This window comes from Loxodonta africana, chromosome X, assembly GCF_030014295.1.
Source record: "Loxodonta africana isolate mLoxAfr1 chromosome X, mLoxAfr1.hap2, whole genome shotgun sequence".
Taxonomy (NCBI): Eukaryota; Metazoa; Chordata; class Mammalia; order Proboscidea; family Elephantidae; genus Loxodonta; species Loxodonta africana.
This window is the reverse complement of record NC_087369.1, coordinates 99,319,664-99,342,259: the sequence shown is the minus strand read 5'-3', so window position 1 is coordinate 99,342,259 and position 22,596 is coordinate 99,319,664. Positions and strand designations below refer to the sequence as shown.

At 36.2% G+C, this 22,596-nt stretch overlaps 1 protein-coding gene across 3 annotated transcripts in view; it reads left to right on the top strand.

The window, feature by feature from the left end:
- The window catches only part of CHM (CHM Rab escort protein), a 232,366-nt gene that overhangs the window by 197,128 nt on the left and 12,642 nt on the right, over positions 1–22,596 (top strand). For 2 of the 3 annotated variants that reach the window (XM_064278616.1, XM_010592695.3), the window contains one exon: positions 19,431–19,529. The exons of the other annotated variant lie outside the window; for it this stretch is intronic. In XM_064278616.1, the coding sequence (XP_064134686.1) occupies positions 19,431–19,529 (99 nt within the window). The remainder of the gene's footprint in view (positions 1–19,430; positions 19,530–22,596) is intronic. 3 annotated transcript variants of the gene reach the window in all.

Genomic DNA, 22,596 nt, shown 5'->3' with positions numbered 1-22,596 from the left:
GTTTCCTGTCACCTTTGTACCTTTGCACATAATTGTCCCTTGTTCTAGAGTGCCTTGCCAACTAGTTAAATGCTTCTTCATCTTTCAAATCTTAGCTCAAATATTACCTCCTTTCTGGAGCCTTTCCCTGACTCCCTCATTTAGTTAGGCTTTTGCTCTTCTCCTAAGATAAAATCCTGTACTTTCCTCTGGATTAGCATTCATCCTCTTTAATAACATTGATAGGAGACATTTTTAAGTACTATTCTAAGTATTTTATATGGATTAACTCAATTTATTACTCAACAATTTTATGAGATAGGTCCCACTGTTATTTCTGTTATTCAGATGAGGAAACTGTGACACAGAAAAGTTAAACAGCTTACCCAAGTTCACAGAACTAGTAAGTGGTAGATGTAGGATTTGAACCTAGCCAGTCTGGCTCTTTTAACCCATGCTTTTTATACTACTACTCAGAGCAATTAAAGCAAAATTGACTTTGCGTTTCTGGTCCAATATGAGGAACAGGACATGGCTTATTATTTATATCCCTGCTACTTAAATAGTTACATTATGCTCATCATTTTGTTGAGTAAATTAAAGAAACTACATGTAAAATCTTGTGTCTAAAGTGACATTTTTTAACTTATAAAAACAAAGTTGCTTGGAAACATTAACCCACCAGCAGATGAAAAACAAAGAATTTTAAAACATTCTGTATATCATGAAATGAAAAGGAAAAATTTTTCATAAGTTTTTTTTAAGTTCATATACCTCGTATTAGAATTAATTTCTAGTTTGACTTTATAGTAAATTTAATGAGAATACTGGTATCCAACCCACTGCCGTCGAGTCGATTCCGACTCATAGCAACCCGGTAGGACAGAGTAGAACTGCCCCATAGAGTTTCCAAGGAGCGCCTGGAGATTTGAACTGCCGACCTTTTGGTTAGCAGTCATAGCTCTTAACCATTATACCACCAGGGTTTCCAAATACTGTGAGTGGAAAGAATATTGGCACACGAGTCTGCAGAATTACCTCAAACTAGTTTTTTTAGTTATTTGACCTGGGACAAATTCATCAGTCTTTTGGCTCTTGGTTTCTTCATTGCAAATTGGGAGATTAGACTGAAATGATTTTGAAAAATACCATCCAGATATAACAGCCTCAATGATCCAGATTTTACATGTGTGTAGAAAAAGTTACTAGCCATACTTACGTGTTGATAATATATGTGAGCATTATTTGAAGCATGATCCTTTTCCTTCTAAAGTCCTTTCCAACTCCAGCTTTCTCACTTCATTCTTCCATAATAAGTTATCTCCCTGATATTTACTGCAGCTTAGTCAATTTATAAATAACAAAGCCAGGAGTATGGACAAATGGATTAGGTTTATTTTTTATGTCCCAATAGCGAGGCTTACACTAGGAAGATTGACTGAAAGACATAAGTTTTAAAGTATTATTTATACCTTGTCTTGTTCTGGAGAAAAAGAAAAGTTCATGTTCAGTTTCAAATCTTTGCTTTATTTTTTTCCCCATAGTAACATGGTATTATTTTAAAAGTGCTAGTTACTGGCTATAATAGAGTTAATGCTTAATGTCATATGGAATAAGAAATACACTGAGATAGAAACTGACATTTTTTTTATCGGTTACTTAATGTCTTAGGGTTCTCTAGAAAGACAGAGCCAGTGAGGGATAGAGAGAAAAAAAGAGAAAGATTTACTTCAAGGAATTGGCTCACATGATTGTGGAGGGCTGGCAAGTTCCAAATCCATAGGTCTGTATGCCTGCATCCCGAAATCAGTAGGTCAGGTGATGGGAAGAGTGAAGAGTAAGAGTGTTCTGACAAAATGTCTGTTTATAGCCAGGAGACAGAACATACCCAAGGGAAACTCCCTTTTTGCTGTTAAGGCCTTCAATTGATTGATTGAGGCCTGCCCATACTATGGAAAGTAATCTGCTTTACTTAAGGCCAACTATTTTCATCACTTTATAACAGCTACTAGACTAGTGTCTGACCAAACAACTGGACTCCATAGCCTAGCCAAGTCGACAGATAAAATTAACCATCACTCCTAATTAAAATTCAGCTTCCTGTTGTTTGTTTGTTTTCCTTTCTCCTTTTCTTATCCTTTGGGCCTGTCTACAGACTTTCAGGAACATTTTGTAACTTGTACATTAAAAGTCTTTAATGGTGCATTTTTCCTGCTATTTCCCTAATTAAGAGTAATTGATGTCACAACTAGTTGCAAGTTGTTCTGTTCTTGGTAATTAGTTTGCCTGTCTTCTAAAACAGAATTAGTTTTGTAATATCAGAGAAAGCTTCCCTTTTCTTTCAGTTTTTTTTTTTCCTATTTCAAGTCAGAAAAAAAGAATATATCTTGTGATTATTTTATGTATCTGAACCTGTTCCCAACTCATTTGTTTTCCTCTTTTAAAGATCCTTGGTTATAGGCAAATTACTTAGTTTAGAATGTTACCCAATCATTCTCTTCCCGAACTACTTCTGGTTATTCCATTTCTCTTTAAAGGACTTAGTCTTTCTCCCTGAACCTTTTTAATAAAGCATGTCCTGAACACAATGGAACAGAATTTTTTTTTTAAGTTTCCTAATTGTTTCTACACAGAATAATGAAACAATTTCATTTGATTATAATCAAAAATAATTTTATTATTTCCCTAGTCAAGCACCAAAAACTAAAAATGTTGAATATGATAATTTATGGTATAAGAACCCACTTTGGGTGGAAGGAGATAAGAAATTTGATGTTACTCATACTTGTAAAAAAATACGTCTTCAGAAGAATTTATTTTAATTAGGATTCATTGAGGGAAGAGGTTTTTTTAACATTCTGTCTGAATCTTCTTATTTTTTAGTATATCTAGATAAGCTGTGTTGTAGATTTCTGATACTTATCAAATTTTGATATTGAACTGGTAATGATCATCCCTTTGCTCAAGGTTTTGTGGAAATAAAAAAATAAAATAATATGTAGTATTTAAGAAGAATAAGTTCTAATTGTATAGATTTCATAATTAAAAAAAAAAAGTCATTAACTCCAAATGGGTTTTATTGTGACTTATTTTTCCCTTCAAACAATTACTTAAGATAAATAGACAAATACATCTAAACTTTGATCCCGTTGTATAAGTGACAGGCATATAATCAGTATTGCCAGCTAAGTGGAACCAAACGCCTTCACTTTCCCTAATAATTGAAAATCTAATGATGAAATCACGAACTAAACTCATTGTTCTTCCTGCTGGAGGAATCACTTGAAGTCAAAGGTTGGCAGCCACTGTAACTATTACAATTATACCTGAGTAAATCAAATATAATCAGAATATATACCGATGAGATTACCCATTCTTCAAAGATAGTAAAATGAAATTTATAGAAAGTAAATGGTGTGAACTTTGGTGAGTTATAGTTCAGTTGTTTAACAAAAAACACGTATTTCAAAGATAAATTACTCATGAGAAAATTAGCTTATTTGTAAGATAAACTTTTTACAAAGTTAATGACTTTTAGAGAAAAGCTGTGGTTCTTTAAAAAAAATTTTAATGGTTCTTCAGTAAATATTTAAGTCTTTTTTTTAACTTTTAATAACTGTGTTTTGTCAGTGTCTAAATCTAGTATAATCCATTCTTTACTAGCCATATCAATGTCAATGTGTGTGTTAAGTTAAAGACTTACTTTTAAAAAGTCGATTGATTTCAAAGTTTTTTTTGTCATTTAAATCAATCTGGGAAGATGGGAGAAATAACACATGACTATGTTGGGTCTCCACTTCCCTGTCAGTTTGTCGTACTGTGGTGGCTTGTGTGTTGCTGTGCCACTGTGTAAAAATAACGTGGTGGAAGCATCTGACCCCCTCTAACTTCACAAAGGGGAAGGTAACTCAAGATCAGCAGCCCAGGGCTGATTCATATGGGGATGGAGTCAGATATACCTCCTCTCTCTGCCATCTTTATCAATTCTGACACCAACTGTCCCTCCCACAGCACTCTCTACTTCTCTGCTGAGATTGATAATGGATTTCAGTGCCCACACAGGACTCACAGACCATACTCACAGCTTGAGGCTCTATGAGGGAAGTAACAGATTACAATTCAGGTTCAGGAACACTCAGGATACAGTTCTTCCACCAGGACAGCCTCCTCTCAGCTGTACCTGCAGGCAGGCCTCTCTCTGGCCCCTCAGCCTCTGTCCTACTCTGGCAACTCTTTTAGCTCTGCCAGTAAGTGCCCAGAGGCACCCCACTCCGCCAGTAAACTTTGGCCCAAAGACATTTAGCTCTAGGTCCTTGGATCAGAAACCCTAGCTCCACCAAATGCCCAGAGGGACCCTATGCCCCCGGCAAGTCTTCTGCCCAAAGGTACTCAGCTTTCTCGCTCTGTGTGCCCGGAAGCCCATTGCAATGTCTCCTGCTGCCATTTCTGTCTCACCACTTTTTGCTGTCTTCAGCATTACAGCTCTCTCTTTCTTGGTCTCCTGGCTCCAGGAACTCTCACTGCAGGTGTTCCGGGTCCAAAGGATACACTCCGCTACTGGCTCTTCTTCCTTGGTGGTAGGGAGAGCCTCCCCTCCCACCTCTGGGGTGGCTCATTTTAAGCCCAGTGGATGACAAAGCTGATCAATCCCTTTGTTAGGGTTCCATAGACCTTATTTGCATGGTCTCACCCCCACACAGGTGCCATGAAATTTATTTGCATTACTAGCAAGCTATTCAGTCCCCTTGGTGGGCCACAATTACCTTACTTGTATAGTCCCACTCAGTCACTTGGGTGGGAGTTACAAGACCTAGGCAAGAAAGGCTATATAAAAGCAATCCATCGTTTTGTTTTACTGACTGTACAAAGTCATTTGACTGCGTGGATCATAAGAAATTATGGATAACATCATAAAGAATGGGAATTCCAGAACACTTAATTGTGCTCATGGGGAACCTGTACATAGGTCAAGAGGCAGTGGTTCGAACAGAACAAGAGGATACCATGTGGCTTAAAATCAGAAATGGTGTACATCAGGATTGTATCCTTTTACCACCTATTCAATCTGTATGCTGAGGAAATGTCTTAGAAGCTAAGACACACAGAGCGAGCACACAGCGAGCGGGCACACAGAGCGAGAAAGCTAAGAATGTGGCATCAGGATTGGAGGAAAACTCATAATCAACCTGCAATATGCAGACAACATAACCTTGCTTGCTGGAAGTGAAGAGGCCTTGAAGCACTTACTGGTGAAGATCAAAGACTCCAGCCTTCAGTATGGATTACACCTCAACATAAAACAAAAATCCTCACTACTGAACCAATGAGCAACATCATGATAAATGGAGAAAATATTGAAGTTATCAAGGATTTCATTTTACTTGAATCCACAATGAACGTCCCTGGAAGCAGCAGCCAAGAAATCAGATAATGTATTGCACTGGGCAAATCTTCTGCAAAAGACCTCTATAAAGTGTTAAAAAGCAAAGATATCACTTTAAATTCTATCTTAGTCATCTAGTGCTGCTAGAACAGAAATACCACAAGTGGATGGCCTTAACAAAGAGAAATTTATTTTCTTACATTTTAGTAGACTAGAAGTCCAAATTCAGGGCACCAGCTCTAGGGGAAGGCTTTCTCTCTCTGTTGACTCTGGAGGAAGGTCTTTGTCATCAATCTTCCCCTGGTTGAGGAGGTTGTCAGGCACAGGGACCCCAGTCCAAAGGACATGCTCTGCTCCCAGTACTGCTTTATTGGTGGTATGAGGTCCCCAAGTCTCTGCTTGCTTCCCTTTCTTTTACCTTCTTTGTTTTTTTAAGGTAAAAGGTGGTGCGGGCCATACCCCAGGGAGACTTCCTTTACTTTGGATCAGGGATGTGACCTTAGTAAGGGCGTTACAAACCCACCCTAATCCTCTTTAACATAAAATTACAATCACAAAATAGAGAACAGCCGCACAATATGGGGAATCATGGCCTAACCAAGTTGACACATATTTGGGGGGACACAGTTCAATCCATGACAAAGACTCAGGGTGTGCCTGACCCAAGTCATGGTATTTGCAGTTGCTTCATATGCATCCAAAAGCTGGACAATGAATAAGCAAGACCGAAGAAGAATTGATGCCTTTGAGTTATGGTGTTGGCGAAGAATATTGAATATACCATAGCCTGCCAGAAAGAACAAACAAATCTGTCTTGGAAGAAGTATAGCCAGAGTGCTCCTTAGAAGCAAGAGTGGTAAGACTTAGTTTCACGTAGTTTGGACATGTTATCAGGAGGGACCAGTGTCTGGAGAAGGACATCATGCTTGGTAAAGTAGAGGGTCAGCGAAAAAGAGGAAGACCCTCAACAAGATGGATTCACACAGTGGTTGCAACAGTGGGCTCAAATATAGCCAAGATTATGAGCATGGCGCAGAACCGAGTACTGTTTTGTTCTGTTGTAAATTGAGTTGCTATGAGTTGGAACTGACTCGGGAGCACCTAACAGCAACAATATGTTGGGATTTTTAATTTGTCACAGGTACTCTGCTCTTTAAGGAGACCTGTTGGTGCAACAGTTAAGCGCTTGGCTGCTAACCAAAATGATGGCAGATCCAACCCGCTCAGCAACTCTGTAATAGAAAAATCCTGGCGATCTGCTTCCTTCGAGCTTACAGCCAAGAGAACCATATGGAACAGTTTTACTCTGTTTTATGTGGTCCCTGTGAGTCAGAATTGACTCACTGACACCTAAGAACAGCAACACTCTGCTGTTTGCTAATGAAGTTGTGATGTTGCTTTTTCTGAGCACATACTAAGTACTCATTTGTAGAATAATTTTAATACACATTTTATCTTCACGTCTGTCCAGTACCTACTGTTCACATTTGTGTATTCTTAAATCAGTGCAAGTTTTTACTCTCTTCCTGTTATTTAAGAGTAAAAAATGGACTAGAGAACATAATAGAAATTTATTTCATTTTATAGTGTAGTTCAGGGTAAACCACTACTATGGTATTTTATATTAAATATTATTCAATTTCTGTTTCTCATTCAGGGGCATTTAATACATACATTTATTTTATAGTTTTTATTAAGGAGGATCTTACATTCATGTTTTATACATCATGTAGTGAGAATATATACTTCTCTCAATATCTTAAAAATTTCCACAATTAAAATTTTTTTATGAATCACACCTTTCAGACTTTTTATCCTTCATTCTATGTTATGAAAATGAGCACTGCAGTCTTAACGGTGTTACCAGGAATGTGTTTGAGACATTAAAATGACTTACAGTTCACTTTGACTTTTTAGCCTCTATAACAACTTTTTATGGATGTCGTATTGCCTTAAATTTAGAACTTGTGAAACCGTAAGTATGCAAATAAAGTTTACCTTCATATGGTGTGGGAGTGGCATATATGAAAGGTACTCACAAGGCAAATAAATAGTTCAGTTAACAAGGAAAGTAGTGCATCCCAACAACATACTTCATTGTCATAGCCCTATTGTGTAGTGATTGAGAACATAGGCTAATTTTAACTCGAAGGTCTTTTACTTACTAGCTGGCTGACCAGTTAAGGCAAGTTACTTAATCTCTGTGCGTATCAGCCTTTTTTTTTTCTATAAAATAGGCTTAATAATAGTACCTACCTCGGGATCGTGTCCGGATTGAATTAGTTAATTCATGTGGATACTACATGGCACTTAAAAGTGCTCAATAAATATTAATTTTTTATTTTTTAATTAATTACCAGAGGTAGAGAGAACTCTACATGAGGACTTGTACTTAGACCAGGAAGCAGTCATTTGAACAGAACAAGGGGATACTGTGTGGTTTAAAGTCAAGAAAGGTGTGCGTCAGTCAGGCTTGTATCCTTTCACCATACCTATTTAATCTATACGCTGAGCAAATAATCTGAGAAGCTGGACTATCTGAAGAAGAATGGGGCATCAGGATTGGAGGAAGACTCATTAACAACCTGTGACATGCAGATGACACAACCTTGCTTGCTGAAAGTGAGGAGGACTTGAAGCACTTACTGATGAAGATCAAAGACTCAGCCTTCAGTATGAATTACACCTCAACATAAAGAAAAAAAAATTCTCACAACTGGACCAATACACAGCCTCATCATAAACAGAGAAAAGATTGAAGTTGTCAAGGATTTCATTTTACTTGGATCCACAATCAACACCCATGGAAGGAGTAGTCAGAAAATCAAAATATACATTGCATTGGGCAAACCTGCTGCAAATCTCTTTGAAGTGTTAAAAAACAAAGATGTCACTTTAAGGACTAAGGTGCACCTGACCCAAGCCATGGTGTTTTCAATCCCCTTGTATGCATGTGAAAGGAAGACTGAGGAAGAATTGGTGCCTTTGAATTATGGTGTTGGCGAATAATATTGGGCATACAATGGACTGCTAGAAGAACAAACAAATCTGTCTTGGAAGAAGTACAGCCAGAATGTTCCCTAAAAGCGAGTATGGTGAGATTTTGTCTCACATACTTGGACATGTTATCAGGAGCGATTGGTCCCTAGACAAGGATATCATGCTTGGTAAAGTAGAGGGCCAGCAAAAAAGAGGAAGACCCTCAACCTGTGGCTGCAACAGTGAGCTCAAGCATAACAATGATTGTGAGGATGGTACAGGACTGGGTAGTGTTCCATTCTGTTGGACATAGGGTCGCTATGAGTTGGAACCATCTCGATGGCAATTAACAACAACAGAGAGAACTCTAGCAGCTATAGGGAGGGGGTGTCCCATGAGAACATGGATGGATACCCTTGGGACATACATGTCTTGGTAGCTATGCGGGTAATCTTCCCTCACTTAACTCAGAATAATTTCCTCCCCCCAAAACCGAATTCTGACCTGTGTAACAAGCCTCTAAGAGAGGTAAGAGAGATACCTCCTAGGAAAATCAGAAAAAAACTTTTGTTTAAAAATGAAAATGTTTAGGGTGATTTGTTGAATGACTTTTCATGAAAGTGGAAATGAGGTTAGATATGAAAAGTTCAAAAGCCATTTAGAAGCACCCATTTGTACGTAACACTGTTAAATAATACAGCATTTAGCATCTCCAAGTTTGATATATTCTCCCCAAACACATTTTTCAAATAGCTGAAATGTATCCTTTTATGACTGAAATTTTATTTTAACCATTTTTAACAACTATCTTTGTAGCATGCATTATGTATTTCCCTGCCGTTCTACACTGAATCTACTAAACATATTTTAACCTTTTTTTATGTATAATTCGGGAATATTATGACCATTATTTATTATGGTTATGGTTCTTGGTAGTCCAGTGATCCCTTTGGGATATGTTGAAGTATTTAGATCTATTTGCCCTATGCGGCAGCACTGGTGGCGTGGTGGTTAAGAGCTTGGCTGCTAATCAAAAGGTTGGTGGTTCGAATCCACCAGCCTCTCCTTGGAGACCTTTTGGGGCAGTTCTTTTCTGTCCTGTAGGATCACTATGAGTCAGAATCAACTCAACAGCAGTGGGTTTGGGTTTTGGTTTTGGCTCCTATGCTTAATGACCCTATACTCTTGTTTTTTTTGTTGTTTTTTTTTTATCATTTCTTGTGTCTACATTTTATATGTCTTCTTCCTCTCCCTCTGTCCGGCTGTTTTTATGCAGCTATCAGAATGTTCTTTCTGGCAGCACTTTTTACTGATCTTCTTCCCCCCTTATTTGCTGCTTCTATTCTGCAGAAGAAACCCTGATGGCATAGTCTACAGCTGCTAAACAAAAGGTCAGCAATTCGAATCCATCGGGCAGTCCTTGGAAACTCTGTGGGGCAGTTCTACTCTGTCCTGTAGGGTCGCTATGAGTCAGAATCGACTCAGCGGCACAGGGTTTGGTTTGATTCTGGTTTTATTCTGCAGAGGGCCAGAAAACAAGAAAACTAAGCTTCTTAATTGCATGTAATAGTAACATAACTAAAATAATTAATGTAACGTAATGAACTCTGAGCAAGTGATATATTGGTCTGTGGACATTGTAACATCTACCTTGGGTGCTAAAAGGCCTTTTTTTGATGGGGGGGGAAGGGTGGCACACTTCCTGGTTCTTAGTTGTGTGTGTAAAAGACTCCTGAATAAGTGAGATGTTACTGTAATTGAAATATAAACAGGCCAATATTGCTTAAGCTGGCATTTTGATATATTGATAGCAAATCATTGTTATCTAGTAATACAGGGCTTTTCTAAGTAACCCTGGGTTAGCCTGCTTATTTTATGTTTTTAAAAGTAGTAATATTACATTTTTTTTTATTTTATAAATCAACTTAAGATTTCCTTCACTCAACTACTTTGGTTCAAGTTATTGAGAGTGTTAAATATTTAAATTTTATTTTTTATATTTTTCAAAGCTATGTCAGTCATATTTTTTACAACCATAGTTCATATTTTAGAACATACTTTACATATATTTATTTATTTTGTCTTTTGTTGTTAGTGCTTTTGTTACTGTATTAGATAATATTTCTTTAAAGGCTTGACTCGAGAATGTGGCCCCTTTTAGATCCTTAATCCATTTTGAATTTGTTTTTTTTATATGGTATAAGGCATGAATCCTGTTTCATTTTTCTGCATGTGGAAATCCAATTTTCCCAACACTGTTTATTGAAGAGACTCTTCTTTCCCCATCGAATGTACTTTAAAAAAAAATACTTAAAACACTTGTCAAAAACCCATTGACCATAGATATATGGGTTTATTTCAGGACTCTCAATTCTATTCGTCTATTACACAGTACCAGGCTGTTTTGATTACTGTAGCTGTATAATATGTTTTAAAATCAGGATGTGTGAGTCCTCCTACTTTGTTCTTCTCCTTCAACATTGCTTTAGCTGTTTGGGGACTCTTGCCATCCTATATAAAGTTGAGAATTTGTTTTTCCATTTCTGTAAAGGAGGCTATTGGAATCTTGATTGGGGTTGTGTTGAATCTGTAGATCACTTTGGGTAGTATTGACATTGTAACAATATTGTCTTTCCATGAACATGAAACATCTTTCCATTTATTTAATTTTTTAATCTCTTTCAGCAGTGTTTAATATTTTCATTGTGTAAGTCCTTCACATTCCTGGTTAAATGTATCTGTAGTGATTTTATTCTCTTAGATGCTATTGTAAATGCAATCATCTCCCTAATTTCCATTTCAGATTCTCATTGCTGGTGTATAGAAACTCAACTGATTTTTGTTTGTTGACCTTATATTCTGCAACTTTGCTAAATTCCTCTGTTAGCTCTAGAAGCTTTCTTGTGGATTCTTTGGGATTTTCTATAGATAGGATCATGTCATTGTGAATAGAGAAAATTTTACTACTTTTCCAGTCTGGATACTTTTATTTCTTTCTGTTGTCTTATTGCTCTGGGTAGGACTTCTAATACAATATTGAATAGGAGTGGTGAGAATGGGTACCCTTGTCTTGTTCCCCATTTTAAGGGGGAAGCTCTCAGTCTTTCTCTCTTAAGTATAATATTGGCTGTTGATTTTTCATATGTGCCATTAATCATATTGAAGAACTTCCCTTCTATTCCAGTCTTCTTGAGGGTTTTCATCAAGGAAATCTTTGTTCTAATGTTGAACCATCCCTCCATTCCTGAAATAAATCTCATTTGGTCATGGTATATGCCTCTTTTAATGCACTGCTAGATTTTGTTCACTAATGCTTTGTTTAGGATTTTCGCACCTATATTTATAAGGGATATTAGCCTGTAGTTTTCTTGTGGTATAAATTTCTGGTTTTGGTATCAGGGTTGTGTTTGCTTGATAGAATGCATTAAGTATTCCTTCTCTATCTTTAGAAGAGTTTAAACAAGGTTAGTGTAAGTTTTTCTCTAAATGTTTAGTAACATTCCCCAGTGAAGCTTTCTTGTCTATGGCTTTTTTTTTTTTTTTTCGTTGGAAGGTTTTTGATTACTTATTCAGTCTCTTCACTTACGGGTCTCCTGAGATTTTCTGTTTCCTCTTGAGTCAGTTTGGGTAAGTTGTGTGCTTCTAAGACTTTGTTATTTCATGTAGGTTATCCATTCATTGCCATACAGTTGTTCACAATATTTGTCATAATTCTCTTTATTTCTAGAAGATCAGTTGTAATTGTCTTCTCTTTTATTTCTTATTCTGGTTATTTCTCTCTCTCTTGTTTTTGTTTTTTTTATACCTCTAACTATAAGTTTGTCAATTTTACTGATCTTTTCAAAGAACCAACTTCTGGTTTTGTTGATTCTCTCTTTTCAATTTCAGTTATTTCTGCTCTGATCTTTTTTATTTCCTCTCTTCTGGTGGGTTTAAGCTTAGTTTGCTCTTCTTGTTCTAGTTCCTCAAGTTGTAGAGTTAGGCTATTAATTTGAGATCTTTCTTCTTTTTTTTATATAGGCATTTATTACTATAAGTTTCCTTCTGAGTACTGCCTTTGTTACAGCCCGTAGGTTTTGGTATATTATACTTTCATTTTCATTTGACTCTGAGAAGGTTATGATTTCTTCCTTCACCCACTGGTAGTTCAATAGTATGTTCTTTAACTTCCATATGTTTGTGTATTTTAAAATTATTTTTATTAGTAGTATTGTCATGAAGCACAGATTTGATTTTCAGTTAAACTTATTTTACCTTATGGTTTTAAGTTGACATTGTAGATGTTTTCTTAAATTCTATTGAAAAAGTGCAAGCTTACTCTGGAGTTTTTCCTGGTTGTATTCAAAGAATCAAATTGTGCACTGTATGTCAGCAAACTCAGTTGATCACTTAGTACCTTTAAAAAAAGTGTTTCTGACCTTTTCTATCTTATTGACACAGTCATATATTCTAACATGTGCTACATCACAAAAATTGCATTTTCCCTTTATGCCTTTGTGAAAGACAAGTTATGAGCCACATTTCCTTCCTTCCTTCCTTCCTTCCTTCCTTCCTTCCTTCCTTCCTTCCTTCCTTCCTTCCTCCCTCCCTCCCTCCCTCCCTCCCTCCCTCCCTCCCTCCCTCTCTTCCTCCTTTCCCTCTCTCCCTCCCTCCCTTCCTTCCTTCCTTCCTCTCTCCATTCCTCCTTTCCCTCCCTTCCCTCCCTTCCTTTCTTCTATCTAAACCAAAAAACCTGTTGCCATCAAGTCTGTTCCAACTCACAGCAACCCTATAGGACAGAGTAGAACTGCCCCATATGGTTTCCAAGGAGTACCTGGTGTATTTGAACTGCCGACCTTTTGGTTAGCAGCTATAGCTCTTAACCGCTATGCTACCAGGGTTTCTAATATATAAGTACAATGAAAAATATATCAATATGTTAAATATATTGAGTATATAAATGATACATTTCTAGTTAAATTACACAACAAAATTCACTTGCTGACTAGGCCATACATAAAGATTCTTTAAATGCATTTGGCACCATTTTTTTTTATGTAGTGTGAATGACTGCCGCATGACAATTTCAGAAGCCTAAGGAATAGACTTCCTACTTTTTTCAGCAAGCATTTACTTAGGTTTTATATTCACATTTGTATTGTGGTCAGTTTTTGGTTTAAAATCTGCCAATATTGAAAGAGTCATGGTTGATGAGTAGAGTGTTAGACTCATAAAACTTTAGAACTAAAGAGATCTTACAGATGAACTAATTCTACCCCTTCCGTTTATTCATGAGGTCACGAAGGCCAGAGAGATAAAATGACTTGGTCAAGTAGAAACAGAAAGCAGAAGTAATACCAGAGCCCATATAACCGTCCTATACTATGTCACTCGGATACTGTATATTACGTATGAAGTTACCTTTAAATATGCTGATTATTACAGTTGTGCACATTCTGAGCAGAAATCCTATTTCTCATGTGTTTTAAAAAACAACAACATTTGGGGACAATAACAACAACCAAAAAACAGGGGAGGGGCTATGATGATACGAATTAGACATAACCAATAACCTCATGGGATTAGTTCTCTTAGTTTGGGTTAGGGCCATGGTCTCATGGGACAATCCAGTCACTTGACATAATATAGTTTTTTTTTTTAATATTATGTTCTACCTCCAGTATGGTGAGTAGTGTCGAGGGTATTAGAAGCTTATGAGCAGCCATCTAAGATACAGCTCTTGGCCTTTGTCTGGAACAAATGAAAAAGAAGGAAGGTCAAGAATCAGAAAAGAACTGGACTACAGGACTATCTTCATGAACCATTGCTTCCTTCACATTGAGACCAGAAAAACTAAATGGTGCTCAGTTACTACTATTGAATGTTCTGATCAGGAACATAATAGGGGAATCCTGGTAGAAAGGGAGAAAAATGTGTGAAACAGAACTTCAAATTCTTAAAGAATCCAGACTTATTGGACCTATTAAATCTGGAGGAGTACCTGAGACTATGGCCCTGAGTTGCTTTTCAAACCTTGAATCGAAACTATCCCCTGAAGTCACCTTTAAACTAAATAACAGCCCAAAGAGTAAAGATTGTCACCCTTGAGTATTGCATTACTTAAAAAAAAATTATGTAAGACCAAAAGGGTAAACAGCTATTTTAATGCATAGAAGAGAAGATTGAAGGAGGAGGGGTATTGGGAGATTGAGTAAATGGAAATGAAACAACTACAGCAGAAATAACGAGAATGTTGACACAATATGAAGAATGTAACCGGTGTCACTGATCATTATGTCTAGAAACTGTGTAATGGGAGCGGGTTTTGCTGTGTATATTTTCATGAAAAATAAAAACAATGACAGCTTGTAATAGGACAGTAATTTATCACATGAGTGATCAATGTTCCAAAATCAATGTCTTAGTCATCTAGTGCTGCTGTAATAGAAATACCACAAGTGGATGCCTTTAACTAAAAAGAAATTTATTCTCTCACAGTCTAGGAGGCTAGAAGTCCAAATGCAGGGCGCCAGCTCCAGGGGAAAGCTTTCTTTCTCTGTCAGCTCTGCAGGAAGGTCCTTGTCATCAGTCTTTCCATGATCTAGGAGCTTCTCAGGTGCAGAGACCCTGGGTCCAAAGGATGCTCTATTCTTCTGGCCCTTGTTTCTTGGTGATATGAGATCCCCTTGTCTCTTTGCTTGCTTCTCTCTTATATATCTCAAAAGAGATTGACTCAAGACTCAACCTATAAATCTTGTAGATTGAGTCCTGCCTCATTAATGTAACTGCCTCTAATCCTGCCTCATTAACATCATAGAGGTAGGATTTACAACACATAGGAAAATCACATCAGATGACAAAATGGTGGACAATCATAGAGCACTGGGAATCATGGCCTAGCCAAGTTGATACACATTTTTGGGAGACACAATTCAGTCCATAACAATCAGTTTTAGAGAATGCAAAGTGTGTTACTTCTAGTTTCATGTTATTTCTGAATTCTAGATCTTCTATACTCTTCTTTCAGTGGTACTAATTATGACCAGCACTCCATTCATCAAAGTTTTTTCATTATTATCCCTATATTCCGTGGATTAGAACTTATTTTGCACTACGGTTTCTTTAATGCCAATACAAATCTAAGTATAATGCCAACAGAAGAATTGTAATAGAGAATACATTTTATCATCCTTGAATCTGTTAAGCCTTTTGTAATAGTTACTAAATGAAGTCAAAGGCACATCGTTTATAAAAGGTAGAGTCAGGGTTTAAAAAAAAAATTTGTTTCAGTTATAGTCTTACATGATGTGAAAGGGAAATGTTTCCACCACTATTACATCTTCCAGAATCTTAGTTATCAATTGGTACTAATTAAATGGAATTTTAGGGAAGCATTTACCCTACCTGATCTAATTTGTAGTTGTTTTTAGTATTAATTGAGCACAGTTAATTCTGTAGAGAAGAATGAGAGTGACAGGGTGCAAAGAGATGTTTTACATAGTAGAATTTCAGTGGAAATGTGGCATGTTCTATAGATTGGGCTTTGAGGTAGATTACCTTAAAGTACTGTTCTTCAGTCTTTTTGCTCATTCATTTCAAAAGCTGGATTTTGAAAATATTGTACCCCCTTGAACACTTGTAAGTTGACATATACAATTTTTCATCATAAGATTCAAACAATTGTAAATAATTTAATTTCCAACATATTGCAAATAATGGTATGTCATCACTCTACCCAATAGAATCTAAATACCAGGGATATTTGATACCCACCATCCCTCATTTGGAGCCCTGGTGGGACGGTGGTTAAGAGCTCTGGCTGCTAACCAAGGGTTGGCAGTTTGAATCCACCAGCTGCTCCTTGGAAACCCTATGGGGCAGTTTTACTCTGTTCTGTTGGGTCACTATGAGTCGGAATTGACTCGACGGCAACGGGTACAGGTATCACTCATTTAAAAAAATAAATTGAAGTAGAGTTTCTTTTTAATTTCCTGGGACAATAAACTTCTAAGTATTAAAATATATACTTCTGGTTTGAGTATTTATTATAATTATTCAGAATTAATCGAGACATCATAAATATATTACAAGTTTTGATAAGTAATTATTAAACACAAAAAATGAAATTTATTGGAATGCATCACTTAATAAAGTGGAAGGAACTGGAGTTGAGTGTCTGGAAAATGACTCCCTTATAGTTACTGTGTTTTGTGAAAAGTCCTTGTGTACCCTTGTGCATGTCCCAGTTTGAAGACCCCTGCCCCAAGTGCTGGGGTGTACCTTCTAGAGGAGATTATTACAATTGTACAATATCATTTAGTGATTAAGAGTAGGCACTCTGAAAGGAGACTGCCCGGGTCTGATTTCCGCTTAAGTCCCAGCTCTGGATGATTTGGAGACATCTCTTTAACCTCACTGTTTCTCTGTTTGGTTGTCCGTAAAATGAGGATAGTAGTAGTATGTATCTACTTCAGTTGGCTGTTGCACAGGTGAAATGAAATAATACTTGTAACATGCTTAGAATAATGTCTGATACATGCATGTTAGCCCTACAGTAAGTTCTAGATATTCTTTTAAAGTTTTATGGGCATTTTATAGATATATCTAAATGTGTCTGTGAGCATTTCTCAGGCAGATGTAAATAATTTGAGGGTTCTCTATTAGTACTTCCCCTTACCTCCATCCTGATATTCATGTAGGAAACTGGTTAAATTTCCCCATGCATATTTATGCATACATATGTTTTTGTGTGCATGTATGTATACTCAAGCATGTGAGTAGCTGATGTTTGCCTGTGATGGGGAAGCAAATTATCATTAGCAACAAATATTTACTGAGCCCCTACTACAACTAAAAGTTGTATTTGACAGGCAAAAAAGAGAAAAATCCACTCTAAAGTTTGCCTCTGCCAAGTGCTTACAGGAGATATGAAGATTAATCCACCAATTTTGGAAATCTAAAAAAGTAACATAATCAACAATCTCTCTGATTTGCAGAGAAACAAAATGAATTCAGGGTAACCTAAATCAAGGAGGTTACCTAAGTAATAGGAAAAGTAGGAAGTGTAGGGAACAATAGTTGTTGGTACCTTAAATTTGTAGCTCAAGCAATTTTAATTATGTAGCATCTAAGCAGAATCAAGGCTTTTGTTGCTGTTAGTTGCTGTTGAGTCAGTTCTGACTCATGGTGACCCATATGTGCAGAGGAGAATTTTCTCCATAGGATTTTCAAGGCCGTGATCTTTCAGAAGCAGATTGCAAGTCCTGTCTCTGGGTGGGTTTGAACTGCCAATCTTTCAGCTCTAGTCAGGCGCTTAATAGAATTCAGGTTATGAATGTTTTTAATTTGTCTTCTATGATGAGTTGTAAAACTCATTAAGTACAAGATGGTACTCTTACTTCACTATAGAAATTTTTGCTAGCATTCTCTGAACTGAATTCTGTTGCTAAAAGAGGATGAACTTGCTCCAGTGTTCTTTTATATATCTTGTTTAAAATAATCAGCATTTTAGCCATTAAGATATTTTTCAAAAATATGTTTATGTTCATCTGTTTTTCCCCCCCTAGTAAGTAAGTGTTAATTATATAGGAAATAACTGGAAAATTAAGAACTTTGGCAAGGCTGGAATGAGAATAGGACAATTCATCTTGAATATTTATATCAAGATTTCCAATCTTTGTAATTGGATACCCGGTTTAACTTGGTGATTCTCTAGGAAGTTTAAGCCCCTTCACCACCAAGTTATATGGCATTTGAAAATTTTAAGTAGGAATAATTTTGTTGTGTAGTTTATTATACCTTTTGAAATAATTACTACTGTGTATCCTACAATGCCCCAGAACCAATGGGAATCATAGTTAAATTAATGAAAAAACAATGCTTAAATAAGGCAAATCTTTTATTAGGTCATAATTAAGGTAGGAGCCTTCTTAGAACATCGCTTTCTTTGGTGACCCAGGGGTGGAGGAGATTACATAATATGATTTCTGCTCACGCAGTTATTAAGGAGTCCTTCAATTTATGTTTAAATATAATTTAGAGAAGTTGAATGAATTTTGGTAACAAGAATCTTATTCTGACCTTGGCTTTCATGATATAATTTGAACTATCTTCCCATGGTTTAAAAAAAAAAATTCCATTCTTCTGTGTAGTAGGGGAAGGAATTTCTCAGTACTTACTGTTCTCTAATTTGAGATTATTTTATCCCATTCCAAACCCTTTCTAGGACAATAAACATTCTCCTATTTAGGGATCCTGTCCTTTCTTTTAGTACGTAGAACTTTTCTTCCTTCCTTTACCCTTTCATATGGATCTTTAGGAGTTCAAACAACAGAATTAGGCTACAATGTCTTACTTCTGTGAAGTACCCTTTTTACACATGATATTCTCTAACCTAAACAATCTCCAAGATCCAGGTCCCATGAATTTGTAAATACAAATGAGAGTGAAGTCACATTCATTTGAACTAATTGAAAAAAAAAAAAGTGATTTGGAATTTCTGCAAAATATATAGACTATTTTAATCTGTGTCATTTTGAGGGGCTTTCAAGTATATGTATGATTCAAACAAAGCCAACAGTGTTCCCCCAAAATGTTTTTAGAAAACCCTATAGTGAATAGACTATTTGTTAACTTGTCCATAATGTGTGTATAAATGGATTCTTCTGTCTGAAGTATGTGAAAAGTGTTCTCTCAGATAAATAAATATTCCACCTTCAGTCTTGTTTAAACAGCGTTTTTGTTTTTTTTTTTAATAGTGCTATCGAGTCATTTCCGACTCATAGCGACCCTATGCAACGCCCCATAGGGTTTCGCAATCCTTTATTCACCTCTTTAGGAATGTCATGAGAATAACTTAAAATTTTTCTACTCTGTAAGTTTTAGAAAGTTAACATCAACTGCAACTTTTTTCTGGGGTTTTAGTTAACACATATAGCCTAATGTTATGGTTTTTACATGCCTTTTTATCACTAGATTATAAACTCCTCGAAGACAGGAACCATGACTTACTCAGCTCTCTGTTACCCAGGGCAACCACCTTAGTACCCTAAATATTAGTAAACAATTAAATAGGTAATAAATAGGAACTCAAAATATTATTTTTTAACAGATTTGGTTCATTTGACTTGTACATCTTCTAAAACAGCAAGAGAAGATTTAGAACCAGTTGTACAGGAATTGTTTACTCCATATACCGAAACGGAGATAGGTAAGGAATAAAATGGTGATTCGTGATGGGAAAGGTAATGTAACCTTTATACTCCTCTTAGATATTTCATGAAGGTTTCTGCAACCTGAACTGAAATGTGATGTATTCAACAACAATACTCACATGTTTTACCAGGATGATTGAGTACAGTCTCCTCCCCAAACGTGGGAAAAAACTCACTCTATAATGTTAAAGGAAAAATATATGCATGTGTATGTTGCATATGTTGTTGTTGTTAGGTTCCATCAAGTGGTTCAGACTCAGCGACCCCATGTACAACAGAACCAAACCCTGCCAGGTCCTGTGTTATCCTCACAATCATTGCTATACTTGAACCCATTTTTGCATATGTATACATATTAAATATATATTCATATTTAGTCTAACTGAAAAAATATACACTTATATGCGTATATATTCACACTCATAGAAACAAACTGTCAGGAAGTCTCTCAATTAATTTTGACAGAATTTTGAGTGATTTTTAGCTTTTCCTTATATTTTTCTGTATTTTCCGGGTGTTGTACACTGATCATATGTTGCTTTATCAGAAAAAGTTATCTTTCCTTAAATGTAGATTTCACTAAGAGATTGAAATATTAATTACAGATGCGGATTCCTTCCTAACAAATAGTTGTCTTTTAATGTATAACATGCTAGTGATGTGATACTTCACTCCCAAAACTACCCATGCCACTCTGCTACTTATTCACATTGGAAAAAATGCTTTTCAACCATAAATTTTTTAAGTTTTCTGTCCACATAATAGGGTACCTCTTATAGCAAATTTAGTGTATTTTATATGTAAATGATAAAAAAAAAATTAGCTTAGTGAATCTTCATTTATATGAAGCAAGGGTGATTTTCATTGTAGGATTTGCTTGTCTACTTGAATCTTGGTCAGTTTCTTCATTAATTCAGATATCCTTACTGGTTCACACAACCATTTATTTACATTTGTTGCCTTTTAGTCCATCTCCTATGTGCATTGTTTGCTGTCTTAATGCAGAGATGGTGCGTAGAGTGGCATCTGAATTTACATAAGGAAACAAGCTGCTCCATTCTTAGGAGCTAATATCAATATAATTAATTAATTAATTTGTAAGCCTCCTGAATAAAATCCTCCAATCTGAAGATATGCTTTACCTTAATTTGAAATTATTTTGTTTCATATTACATTTTCTTCATTTTAACGGTCTCATATAAATGTTAAAAACCTTGTCCTCAAAGTTATGGTACATGATAATATTCTTAAGCCTAATAAGGAGTCATAGATTTATCCTTTGGCTTTAATTACATCTATACCTTTCTTATAAAAACTCTGGAGTTTCTTCTTTATTCCTGAAATTTTTCATGTTTTTTCTGCTGCAATGTCGTTGTGTAGTGGTCCAAAATAATGTACTAAATTTGTTTTTTCTAACCTTTTCATTTTATAAATGCATTCAATTTTCTTTTAAAAAATCAAGCTGGAAGAAATTACGTGTTCCTTACTTAGCATCCTCTAGCTGTTTTAGATTTTTAAACAGTAATCTTAATGGTTAAAGTGATCCCATTTTGAAATGATGTATTGTTTGGAACCCGAGTGAAATTCTTTAGTAAGAACTATGTGTTCAGAGGGGTCCTCAGGTGCACCGAGGCACTGAGAAGCTACTTTTCACTGACACACAGGCCTTTTTATCATCAGGATGAGGTAGTGGTCATATTTTAATTAAAATGTCAGAACAAATACTGTTGGAGTTATTGAAAATGAATCACCAGATAAAGTGAGCACTGGGCCATGGCAGGTCAAAGAGGCAAAGTCACCTGGAGAAGAGAACTCAATTCATTTTCCTGCCTAAATGAGGAAGAAGGAACTTTATGAGCAATGTGAACTTTTAGTACATTAAAGCACATTCTTTTCTGTAGCAAAGACCCATATTTCCACAAATTGATGGTTTTTATTATTGTGTTATAATTATTTGACAATGATATGAAAGCCTCTGCTTTCAAGCATTGTGACTATTTTGTTTTAAAACTTGTGCCCAAGGAGTACATTATTTGGACTTTTCTTTTTCTTTGCTTTCTGCGTTCTCTGGCGCTGTGCTTCATAGGCCTTTGTGAAAGTCAGCCTAGCCACCTTGAAAGGAAGTTTATTTATTGTAAAAGATAAAATCCTCTTCTCAAGTACAGTACTTCTTTGCCACTGATACAAGAAATTCCTGTAGAGTTCTGAAGGTATTCCATTCCCTCTTTCTTACTTTCTCACTTTCAAGATGTCAGCCAGAGCTCTCAAGGTGTACTCTGGCTCATGGAGCAGTTGTACTAATACCTCCAAGAGCCCTACCTTCCAGGCTCCTTTAAGAACATTAAAGATCTCTAAACCCTTCCCTACTTCAGAGTTCAAAGAAATATCACATGTTTTATGCTTAATGAGCCTAATTCGGCAGGTGAGAAAGTGAGGTGATTGCTCACCATTTATATGTGCATTAATTCTTCGAGACTCCGGAATACTCTTCAGAGCACTGAGAGAGATTTGTGAAATGAGCAGTGTGCTCCAGTCTCACTGATAGGACTATCCTAAGTGGTTTCTTATTTTACTCAGGAAAATGAGATTTTCAATACGGATTGAATGAAGAATTTCATAAGTATTATGTCTTGAAATGTCAGAAATGTGATATTATTATCATACCATATTCTCTCTCTCTTTTTTTTTTTTACCTCCATTGTGTATGGCATGTGGAGTTATATCTCATTGCATCTCATTCACTTCCTATCTCAAAGAGTAGCACTGCCTAGAAGCAGAACTCCCATCATAGGTATAGTTTGAAGTCAGTGGCTTGTAAGGGTGTTGACTAATTGTTGGGCTGAGAAGGCAAATGTCTGATCCTTTTTTTTTTAACGTGTTGTATCCAGACTCAGCCATCACTATGACAGTTTCCTGCCATCTTGATCTCATACTACTCACCAGTGTTCCTAAAAATAGTTTCCTCTCTCCCTGAACTTGGCATGCAACTATAATCCATTTCTTGATTTTATTTGGTATGCTGTTGTTGATTTTTTTCTGCCCGTCTTATTCTGTACTTGCCCC